Here is a 12,551-nt window from a genome sequence, read left to right as displayed (position 1 = left end):
GATTATTTACTTTCTGAATACATTTCAGAATTAAATGAATAAAAATTCATAAACAGTCCAATTTCTGGAGGCATTCTCTTACCAGCACAGTCTTACAGGACAATTCAAATGCATCTGTGCTTTGTAGACAAATTCTACCAAGCTAATTGAAGGTTCAAGTAAGAAATTGTCTAAGAGCCAATTTCTAGTTCCAATTTCTAGTTCCAACCAAAGGAACTTATCCCATGGATTACTAGGTAATAAATTGCTTCAACCATTTCAATTGAAATAAATAAATAGATAGATAGATAGATAGATAGATAGATAGATAGATAGATAGTAAATCCATTCTTATGTCTTTCTTCCCCTCTGCCTACATCCACAATACCAGGAGAATGGGAAAATGTGGTTCTTAGGACCACATACAGTAAAATAATTTTAAGGCCACCTCTTAACATAACTTTTCTTGTTACTATTATGAATGGTTTTTGAAAACTAGAGAAAGATAAGCCAGATAGAATATAGTCGAGTTTTATACTTAGTCTGTCATCAAACTTAGGCAGACCAAAGACAAAAATGGCAAAGCTGAACATGTCATACCATAAAACAAAATGTAATGGCTAGAAATATTACACATATCTTAGAGAAATAGCTAATGACTTGGTTCCGTATAAATATGAGTAATGTTAGAAGAATATGATGGGGGTAGAAAGAAAAAACCTCCAAATATATGAAATAAATCACTTGCTATAATTAAAATAATTTTATTCTAAAGTTGGCATCATCTTTCTACATGTATTTTAATAAATTGTTGTTTTAAAATATGAGGAACCCGGCTGCCTAAGGAAGTGTGAACTGGCCCAAGTTGAAAAACAGAACAAGTCAAAGCTCCAATACAGAGCAGCACAGAATTGAGGCCTATGATAGACCACCCTAAATAGCCACTCTGCTTCTAGCTTCAGTGAAAGAAAAAAACACAATTTTACAAAAGAAAAAGAAAAATAGAATACAGTCTGTCTACAAGATATTTATTTCAACTGAAAAAAAAAAAGGAACAAAAATATTAACACTTCTTTCTGTGATAGCAAAGAATGAGAAACTAAGGGAGTGCCCATCAATGGAGAAATGGCTGAATAAGTCATAGGATACAAATATGATAGCTTATTGTGCCATAAGATGAAGGAATTGTTTGAGACCTGGTAAGATTTTTAAAACAAATGCAGAGTGAAATGAGTAGAACCAGAACAATTTATAGGATAAGACAAAAACTGTAAAGAAAAATAACTGTAAAAGACTAAAAACCTCTTATTCAGCACAAAAACCATGATTGCAAAGGACTAAGCACTCATATCATCATGTGAGAGGATGAACTTATACATATATACATACATATACACATACAGACGACACATATATTATACAGAAAGTTATATGTATATGTATGTATGTATGTTACCTATGTACACACATTTTTAACCTGGACAATTCAAAAATCTTGCATGCAAGAAAATTCAAGAATTTTGTTTGACTGCATATTTGTTACGAGGATTTCCTTTTATCTAAAGAGCAAGTGGGAAGAAAAAAATAATCTTTATTAGTTGAAAAAAATTTTAAGTGGTATTCTCACTGACATAATCAAAAATTTATCATTGGCTAGCACAAATCCGAATTAAAATGTTTTACAGGCAACTTTTTCCTTATTAAATATACTACTAATAGATACCATATCATTCTCATGAACAAATTCTTAAAGTCTATACAGGTATTATTTTCAAATCAATTAGGCTGCTACTGAAAAAACCTGACACCTCTAAATTGAAAAAGACAAAAGAAAATACCTCCAGAACACTGGAGAATACCTATAGATTCCCTATAGTCAAAAAGAATAAGAAAGCAGAAGGGAAATTATATGGTAGTATATAGTACTATAGTAGTAGTAAAACTGATGGTGCAATAAAATTAAATAATGAAATATTTGGGGCACTTGGAACAAGAGACAAATAAATGATATTTCTGCACACTTCACATACATTTGTCTTTCTTACCATGGACTACTTCATCCATATCTGGACTAGTAACAGAATCTTTGCCACCAAAGTCTGAACTACATTCAGACCTAAGGTCCTCAATCTTATTAGGAATATCCTCAGAAGTTGCACTGATGCCTTACAAAAGAAAAACATAAACACAAAACAAAAGAAAAATATTAGAAATGCCTTTAAATATTAACAAATTCTTCATATGCTGACTAAATCATCTGATTAGTACCATGTAACTTTTATATTTAGGCTTAAGTTTAATGAAACTAATTTATACAATATAAAAAGAATCAATCTATAATGGCAGAATATAATAGCAAGCTACTGTGTATTTAAAATAATACTGTAATACTGAAAATAGTAATAATAATGATATGATAGACATTTATATCTTTCTTGACGTTACAAAGCATTTTACATTGATTATCATCCATATATGTGTCTTGTATGTACCTGGATTTCTTCATATGATCACAATTCACAATACAAATCAATTTTCCCACATTAACCACATTAAATAAATAGTACAATTACCCTCATTTCTATTTTACTAATGAAAAAATTAGGTTATGATCCTTTCACTGTATCACATTGTCACTCAAGGAAAATACAAATAAAAAGTTGAAAATTAAATGAAAAATTCATTGCTTTTAAACACTGAAACCAGGCCATAAGACACCTTAAAAATCACTTTCAATCTGAAAAAGAGATATTTTCCTGATGTAGCACTTATGTTAAAATAACAAATTGACATCAACAGAAAACTTATTGAAATTAAAAAAAAAAAAACCCTTAAAATATTTCTTCCATAAAACAAAATAGAAATACCTGAGACAACACTGAGACCTGGAGTGCTAGGGCGGGAACTGACTTCCCGGACATCTGTATCATCAGATGTGCTGCCCAGTCCAGAACAGCTCTCTAACTCTTGTAATCTCTCTTCCTGTTTGAGATCTGGGGCTTCTGGGTGAAAAACAGCATGTACTCATATTAGTGCTTCAGTCAGTTCCTAATGGCTTCAATTACTATAACCCATATACAAAAATGCCCACCTGAGGATTAATGAAACCAGTGTAAATAGATTTCTATATCTGGGCCAGTTAGTTCAATTGCTTAGCCACTGTGTTAATAAAGCCAAGGTTACGGATTCCATTCTACAACAGGTCAGTTAATTGTGCACAGATGAAAACTGTTTCAAGGCAATGTCCCCAGTTCCAACCAGACATATAAAATTCAAGGCAATGTCCCCAATTCCAGCCAGCCATATAAAAACCACATACTGGTACGTATACATTGAACAAGGGTGTGTGGATAACAGGGAGCAAATACATTGTCTCTAGGAAGCAATAATAAACTACACTTCAATGGTATTGAAGTGCTTTCCTCACAATCACTATATAAGAGAGGCAGTGCAAATACTTTTATCTCCATTAGACGAATAAGGAAACAGGCCCAGAGAAGTTAAGTGACTTGCCAATAGTCACATACCTCATAAACTTTAAAGCCAAGATCTGAACTCAGGTCCAGAGCTCTCTCTTCTATAACATATTGTCTTTAGAAAAACAACTCAAGCATATGTCACCATAGTCAATTAGAAACATCACCTACTTATAAAAATGGCACAGGTAGTGTATCTGAATTTCTGAAAACTATTCTAAGATATTGACATGTCAAAATAAATCAATTGCCTCTCAATTAAAGAAATCAGGTCAAACTTTGAGTAAATATAATTTTACTTACTATTATGATAACTGGCCTCTAATAAGAGACACAGCAAATTTTGGAAGCACAACAAAGAAAATGTCACTCAGTATGTAAACTAAAATACAACTTATGGATTTACTATAATGCTGTATAAAAGTATTCCTGGAGGCTTAATATTGAATTTTAGACTCTAAAAAGGGATTAATTTTTCTATTGGCACAAACCTAACCATAACTACAGGACACCCTCCTACTCAGCTCTGAAAAACCCTGCTATGCTATATCTTGCTAGACTTAGAGATAGAGAAATTTTCTCGTCTTGAGTAATTCAAATAGTAATAGTTTTTTTTTTTTTTAATCCAGAATTTGATCATTTAGAAAATACCTGTCCATGATTATTCAAAAGTTCCCCAAAATTTAAAAATCTCAGATTAAGAGCTGGGGGTCATTTTTCAAACTTCACATTTCTGTTAAAGAAAATAGAGTTCAGAGAAGAAAGAGAATTGTCCAAATTCAGATACTGATAAGCTATAAAACTGGGACTTGAATTTTAGGCTTTCTGACTTTAAGTCCAGTGTTCTCTGTGTCATATTAATGAACAAAAAATGTCACAAATGAAAACATTTTGCTACAATGGCATAAAAGATATCCAGTTATCCATTCCCTCTTTCTATTTTGCTTCATACTGAAGGCTCTCCACAATCCAGTACCACCCAATCTAAACAGCCTAGTCAAATATCACTCCATACTTGGGTCTGTGCAAGGGCATATATGCAGACACATGGATACACAATGTATCATGTTCCTTCCAGGTAAACTAGACCAGTGTTCGTTTTTCTTCCTCTGTGCCTTTGCTGATATTTTTCTCTATGCTTAGCTTAGCATGCCTTCACTCTCTGTTTCCCTCTCATATTTCCAATCACACTTTAAAACTTGAATAAGAATGCCACCTCTGCCATGAAGAAATCTTCCCTATTTGTAATGTTCTTTCCCTTGGGATCTCACTTAACACTTTGCTTTGTACCTGTGCTATACATTTAGAATATAACTTATAATAATTCAACGTATATTAAGTGTTTAATATATCAAAAGGTATTATTATATGCTAGATGCAAAAGATAAAAAGACAAAAATAATACAATTCATTCCCTTGAGAAATTTACACTCTACTGGGAAGAAACACTTTGTACAAAGATAAATCAATACAAAGTAAATACAATGGGGGCTGGAAAAAGAGAGTAATAATACTGGAGAAATAAGGAAAGGCCTCATGTAAAAGGAGATACTCAAGCTGAGTCTTGAAAGGAATAATGTCACATATTAGAGTTACTATCTTGTCCCCCTATAACCAGTGAGTTCCATGAAGAAAGGGATCTTATCTTAACTCTAAATCTACCCAGAGCCAAGCAGAGTGCATTGCACACAGCTGTTGACTAATAAATGTATGTTAAATAAACATACACTCAACCCATGTATTTAAGTACCTTAAATTGATTTCTTCTGTGCAAAGAAAAAAAAAAGGAAATGAGGACAGGATACTAACCTGAGTCACTTGGTAATACCTCTACACTCCAAGCTTCGCTGGTTGTTTCTGATATGGTAGAACCAGTGCAGGGGTCAAGAAGCACTGACCCTGAACCTGGCAGACACAGCAAACTGCCTAACATGTTCTCTGCTGCCGCACCTGTACAACCAGTGGGGAGCAAAGGGTTAACAAAGGTCTGGACTGAAAGAGCAGTGACAAAAGGAGAAAGACCCAACACAGCCTTACAAAATTCTTGAGCCTATATGCAAGGGGCTAAGAGAAAAGGAAGAATGTTTTGAATCATAATCACCACAAAAAGCAAGGGTTTGCTACTATAAATCATGGCAACACTCAAATTCAATGGACTGGTTTCCTATTTTTCCAAACTTTCCTCTCCTAGAAGTGAACACACATCATTCAAGTCATTGTGGCCAGCTGCCAATATAATTGATTCAGGTATAAATGCTCCAGCTTGCAACATCTCTCTCCACATACACTCCTCCACAGATAACAAGAGCACTGCAGAGACTCCAAAAGTTCAAACTAAGAGACTCAACCTCAGAGGAACACATTGGCCAAATAAGCTTTCTTCTGGCACCTTAGCGAATGATGGAGTACACAGAGCGATAAAATGTATTTGCAGTGGAATACACACCTCTATAGCAGTCATTCAACTGCAAATATAGCTTACTGCTGCATATATTCCAATGCCAGGAATAATACTCCTTTGGCATCTAGAACAAAGTAATGCAAGACTAATTAAGAAATCTATTTACACTATTTAAAAATACATGTAAAAAGACTCAACATTAGTGCATAGCTGTATTAAAACATAAAACTAAAAGAAGTTCCATGATTTTCAACTCAGTATAATGAAATAATTGTTCTAACTTCAGTTCATATGGGGAAAAAAAATTACCATTTCTAATATATGGTACTGATACATTAATACATTGGTAGATAAATTATTTTCTAAGACTAGACATATCACCTTTTCAAGCTGAATAGCACTTTCAGAGGTGAATTAATTCTTTCTGAAATTCTCCATGCTGCGTATCACACTGGAATTTACAGGTATAATTCCCATACTTAGAAAGAGTTAATTCCCCTCTCAATGATCTAGAGTTTACTCTTAAGAAGAAAATTAGTAAAAATAAACTAAGAACAGATGCCAATTCCTAAAAATAAGAGCAAACTGTAGTAATTCAGGAGAGTGATTATCTTCTTTCAGAATGAAGTGTAGGAAAAGGACAATCTTGCCTATGTTTAAATAAATAGAATAAAATGATTCAGTTCAAAATTAAATTTGCACACAAAAATACACTTTACCCTAAAATGTGACACCTATTAGAGCAAAACCATGAGGGAACAACTACATAAATATCAATAGAGAGCTTACCATACACCCTTATCAGTTACCTGCAATCTCTTGTAATCGATCTTCATCAATATTGGGATCAAAATCACTGCCCAAGACATCTGTGCTCCAGGTCTCACTCACTGTTTCTGAAATATCCCGATCATCTGTTAGCCCCATCATATCACGAATTTCAAATTTCCGTAATTTATCATCAAGGTTATCCTGTGTTGTAGCTGTCAAAAATAATAAGAAGTCCCTCTTTATTATAAAATAGGCATCTATCTAGCTATGGGCAATTTAAAAGAGTCTTTCTCTGAATTACAAATTAGAAATGTTTTGGGATTTTTTTTTTCATTTACCCTGAACAGTTTTAATTCATGAAAAATATATTAAGGTGAGCCTACAAATTTTACTTACTGACAAAATTGAATGCTTGATAAAAGAAGGAAATAGCCAAAGAGGAAATTCAGTTTAATACTTATAATGTAAAGAAATTTTTAAAATTAAAATTAACATGTATTTATTTATTAATGTAAATGCAAAGCAATGAAAAAGGTCTGACTTATCAGAGTCAGATTTAGGCCCATTAAAAAGCAAAATTACAATTTGATTCAATAAGTAATTATCAAATATCTATATGGAAAAAGGGCAGTTGGAAGATAGAAAACAAATATGTATCATGGTCTCTGGCCTCCAAAAGCATAAGGTTATTTTTGTAATTTGCAGATGTTTGATAATGTCTTACCTTGTTCATGTTCCAACAGCTGTAGAGCTTCAACTCCATTACTCCCAGAAGGCCCTGCTCCAAGTTCTGATACAGATTCTCCTTCCAGGTCCAGAGAAGATACAGAATTAGAACGATTTGAAGGACCTATAGAAATTTTTTTTTCTGTCAGTGATTGCCTTTAAACAAGACACATTTCTGAACTACATACAAATTTTAATGCTTTAATAAGTGAATTAAGTTGAAATACTGAATCACAACTTCAAAATTCTTTGGAGTGGCAGTCTTTTTTCTGATTCAAAAAAATGATCAAAACTCCCACTCCCAAAACTAACCATTCAATATTTTCATGCATATTTCTATTGTATGCTCCTGGATAATGAGGTATGTGAAAGGTGCAGCGCAATCTAATCACTCTCTAGTCATTTATATGTCAAATGTGATTGACAGTACAAGCCTAACAAAAACCACCACAAGCAGTTTTATCACATAGAGTTATGATGTTTTAGCTCTAGTTTAGAAAATAAGTAAAAAAGTAAATATGGAAAAAACAATTAAATAAAATTTAAAACCACAAACACTATGGAGACAAAATGCTAGCTTATTTGTTTGTCCTAGTTAGACATGCATCATTTATATACCTCTAAAGGAGCTATATTGTCTAAAAGGCAGATACTTTGATCCATCAATATGAAATGCATAAAATTGCCAAAGCCTGGCAACAATACTCAGATTTTAATGAAGTGAGCTTAGTTTTCTTTTTTCTCATTTCAGCTTTTTATAAATCATATCAAATTTGCATGTCAAAATTCAAATATTTATCTCTATAGTTAATAACACAAAGACAAAGATTGCATAAACATATTTCTTAATAAAGCTCCTTCAAAGAAAACTACAAAATCTATTTGAATCACAATTCCTGGAATAAAGTAACCCTTCACCTTCAGATATTCCTTCCAGATTATCACTGCAGAGGGAAAAGCGCAAGGTTTTATCAGGTTTACCGTGGAGTTTGGTTTCATCAACAGGGACATCTCCTTGTCCACCATCTGAGAGCTGCATGTTTAAGACCTAAGAGATAAAAGTCATTCTGGGATTGAAATTATAGCAATGAAAAGGAGAAGGAATTTTTAATAAACAACAACAACAAAAAAAAACCTTTCATTTACATGGTTTCTTCAAGGTTTACACTTTCTTCTAATCAACTCTGAAAGGTAGATAACATAAGAATTTTTCTACCTGTCTATACTAAGGATGAAGAACCTAAGCACCCAGAAGTAAAGAAAGATTCAAGAGCCACACAACTAATAGGCATCAGAGCCAGAATTTCTAGTGTCATCAAGCTTTGAATTTCAGGGACTATTACAACCCCTTTTCTAACAGACAAGGAAACTTAGAGAAAAGTGACTTGCCAATAGTTACATGGATTGTAGGTAGCAAAGCCAACACTCAAATTCAAGTCACAATCTTGCATTCTTTCTATTACACTGCAACTCACAATCTTCTAACTTCAACTTTAGCACTCTTTCTACTACATAGTGATACTACCTTAAGGGTTTTGTCTTAATTAGCTAAATAAATTTTCAAAAATTTAAGAACCTTTCAGTACTACTTTCTATATATAAAAATGAACTTTATTAATTATTTTATGAACACTCTTTAACAATTAGGATCTCTAAGGCAAGAAATGAAATCCTATAACTTCCCTAATAATCTTCATTAGAAGATTAATCTTTATTAGAAACGAGTGTCAACAGGAAGTATGGGCTCTATGACATTCCTGAAGTTTTACTTCTGGGAAGGTTGAGATCTGACTCCAGGGATTCTGAGCTGCTGCTGCAGGGCTTTAATCTATGTGGGACTTCACTAATTCTGGCATCAAAATGTGAGACTCTACGAACAAATGACCATGAGGCTTGCCTAAAGAGGAGCATATAAGCTCAAGTCAGACAAATGGAGAAATTAAAGCCTCTGTGCTGATCAGGCCCAGAAGTGGCTATGCCAGTTCCAATCTAAGTAATCCAGAAAGTTGCTATTGTTCAGTTGTTTTGGTCAAGTCTGACTTTTCATGATCCAGTTGCTCTTTTCTTAACAAAGATAAAGTGGTTTCTGACTTCCTTTTCCAGCTCACTTTACAGATGAGGGAAGTGAGGCAAACAAGGATTAAATGTCTTGTCCAAGTGTATGGAGCTATAAAAATAGCTTAGGTCAGATTTCAATTTAGGAAGAGGAGTCTTCTGGACTACAAACCCAAAATCTATCCATTTCCCCTCCTCCCACCCCAGCTGTGGGAACTAGAAAGACCTAATGTCAAAACAGGTATATAAGTACAGAGAGTTCTTGCTTTATGTAAATTCACATTATGCAAAAATGTACAGATTTGCCAGATAAAACATTCAAAAAAGAGAGTATCAAGATTATAAATGAGCATAAGAATTAGAGCTAAAAATAAATGAGAATGATAAAGAAGAATTGATTGAGTCTTATGGAAAAGAACTATCAAATGAAGATCAATTCAGCTCCTAGTTGCAAAGATTGCAGAAAAAGAAAGGGAAACTTTGGAACCTGAAGTCACTCCCCACCCCGCCAAAAAAAAGTTAATAATAAATTAGTTAACAGAATAATTCACCATTTGAATTTTTTTTCTTGTATTGAAAAGATGGATCCAAATACTTTTAAGAGTTTTAAAAGTTTAAAGAATAGTTAAGGATAGCATTTTTTGCTATTGTCGCTGTGGAGGGAGAGGAAGGAGAAAGAGAGCCACTGTCCAAACACCTCTAAGTAGCTTCATAAAAAAGTGGCACAGCCACCGAAAAAGGCTGAGTGCAGTGGGTGGGGAAGAAGCAACATACCACATATCTGTACTAATTTTAATGTGCTAGTATTGTACATACTTTATAATTATCTATCTTTCATAAACCTGTTTATTATCAAGGTACAATAATATGTCTGGTTTTTAGAACATTTTGTGACTTGTGTAAAGTATTGCTTTGTGTATGCTTTTGTTATGTAGGCTAAATGAAGTGGGTGAGCAGAGGCAAATTCACTATGTAAATTCATTATGTAAAAATCACTTTACATAAAGGTCTGTAGAATGGTTCACTTACAGTAAGAGAGCTCAGTCTGTGAAATTAAACTGTCAACAGGAAGGAAATAATTGAGCAAATGTTTTTCCTGTAGTCCTCTTTTTTAAAAGAGTAAGTGCTGAGATACCATAAAACTTTTCCAATTTTTCCTTGGAAACAGAAAGCATTGTGATTTGATGTGACTTGAGTTTGCACTTAGATTTACAGAATCTGACCAAATATGAAGGTTCAATATATTACTGTTAACCTCAGCTCCTAATCTCTATATGTTAATCAAATACATTATAAAATATCTTATATTTGTAAAGCATTTTCAAAATATTTTCATTAGTTCTCACCACAATCCTCCTGACTCGTCTTTGAATCAGATGTCCATTTTTTAAAATATTACATGATCTATTCAAAATCAATTAACACAATAGAGATACAGCTAGAATTTGAATCAAAAGGATCTTCTTTTCCAAGCAAATGTTGGAAATGTGTACGATGAAGAATACCACTTTATCTCATAAAATAAGAACTTTAATTCCCAAAAAAGGTCATTTTGGGCATCTACATTTAAATAACCAATTGCTAATAGTTTAAGCACTAGCATGTCATAATATCAAATACAGTTTAAACAATTACATGGGACAATCTCCTAAGAAATCTACTTAAAAATATATTTGTTCATTTTCTTTATCTGCAATAATACATTGCTACAATGCTTTAAGTTTTATAAAATGCTTTCCTTATAATAAGTCTCTTAGGTTGGCAACATATAAATCCTCATTTTAGAAACAGTGAAACTGAGGCTTGGAAAGAACCAACTTCCACATACAAAATGTCTTGTAAGAAAACTCAGCAATAAAAAACCAGTAGGCAACCCATTCCTCTTCTGTTGCTATTCAGTAGTTTTTCAGTTGTGTCCAATTTTTTGTGATCTCAACTGGGGTTTTCTTGGCAGAGGTACTGGAGTGGTTTGCCATTTCTAGACCATTTTACAGATAAGGAAACTGAGGCAAACAAGGTTAAGTGATTTGCCCACAGTCACAGAGCTAGTAATGTCTGAGGCCAGATTGGAACTCAGGAAGATAAGACTTTCTAACTCCAGCATGCTATCCACTATATCATCTCGTTGCCCTATTCCACTTCCAGATTTCTCTAATTCTTTAAAAGTTGTTTTTTCTAACTGGAGCCTTAATTTATCTTTTTCTAGATTATAGAAACTCATATTAGTGAACAAGTATACCAGTTTCATACAAGCCCAGAGACAGACCATGTCTTCCTCAAGACCAACCCAGTCAGTTATTTAAAAGGTCATCCTCACCTACAAAAATCACAAATCTTACCTACATGGACTGATGCTAAGTGAGATGAGCAGAACCAGGAGATCATTATACATTTCGACAATGATATTGTATGAGGATGTATTCTGATGGAAGTGGATTTCTATGACAAAGAGACCTAACTGAGTTTCAATGGATAAATGATGGACAGAGACAGCTACACCCAGAGAAGTAACACTGGGAAACGAATGTGAACTATTTGCATTTTTGATTTTCTTCCCGAGTTATTTTTACCTTCTGAATCCAATTCTCCCTGTGCAACAGGAGAACTGTTCGGTTCTGCAAATATGTATTATATCTAGGATATACTGCAACATACTTAACATATATAGGACTGCTTGCCATCTTGGGGGGGGGGGGGGGTGGAGGGAGGGAGGGGAAAAAACGAAACATAAGCGAGTGCAAGGGATAATGTTGTAAAAAATTACCCTGGCATGGATTCTGTCAATACAAAGTTATTATTAAATAAAATAAAATTTAAATTTAAAAAAAAAAAAAAAAGAAATCAAGTTCCTTTGTGGGGAAAAAAAAAAATCACAAATCTTTTTTAAGTGTAATAAATTCTTCCTCCCCTCCAAGGGCAATAGGGGTTAAGTGACTTGCCCAGGGTCATACAACTTCTAGGAAGTGTTAAGTATCTGAGATCAAATTTGAACTCAGAATCCTGACTCTATCCACTGCGCCACCTAGCTGCCCTGGATAATAAATTCTTAATAAAAATTCATGACTGAAATGCTTTGCCTGCAAAAAACCCAAAACAAAACAAAACTTTTTTTTGCCTATTTATTCACAGGCTCACAGAGACTT

At 33.5% G+C, this 12,551-nt stretch overlaps 1 protein-coding gene across 8 annotated transcripts in view; it reads right to left on the bottom strand.

The window, feature by feature from the left end:
* Positions 1 to 12,551, bottom strand: part of GAPVD1 (GTPase activating protein and VPS9 domains 1) — an 88,368-nt gene that overhangs the window by 30,223 nt on the left and 45,594 nt on the right. For 4 of the 8 annotated variants that reach the window (XM_051979640.1, XM_051979643.1, XM_051979637.1 and 1 more), the window contains 6 exons: positions 8,272 to 8,401; positions 7,352 to 7,477; positions 6,666 to 6,839; positions 5,265 to 5,405; positions 2,847 to 2,981; positions 2,025 to 2,144 (listed from right to left, as the gene is read on the bottom strand). In XM_051979640.1, the coding sequence (XP_051835600.1) occupies positions 2,025 to 2,144; positions 2,847 to 2,981; positions 5,265 to 5,405; positions 6,666 to 6,839; positions 7,352 to 7,477; positions 8,272 to 8,401 (826 nt within the window). The remainder of the gene's footprint in view (positions 1 to 2,024; positions 2,145 to 2,846; positions 2,982 to 5,264; positions 5,406 to 6,665; positions 6,840 to 7,351; positions 7,478 to 8,271; positions 8,402 to 12,551) is intronic. The other 4 variants (XM_051979638.1, XM_051979642.1, XM_051979644.1 and 1 more) reach the window with 2 other exon arrangements.

The sequence above is a fragment of the Antechinus flavipes genome, chromosome 2, assembly GCF_016432865.1.
Source record: "Antechinus flavipes isolate AdamAnt ecotype Samford, QLD, Australia chromosome 2, AdamAnt_v2, whole genome shotgun sequence".
NCBI lineage: Eukaryota > Metazoa > Chordata > Mammalia > Dasyuromorphia > Dasyuridae > Antechinus > Antechinus flavipes.
This window is presented reverse-complemented; position numbering and strand designations above follow the sequence as displayed.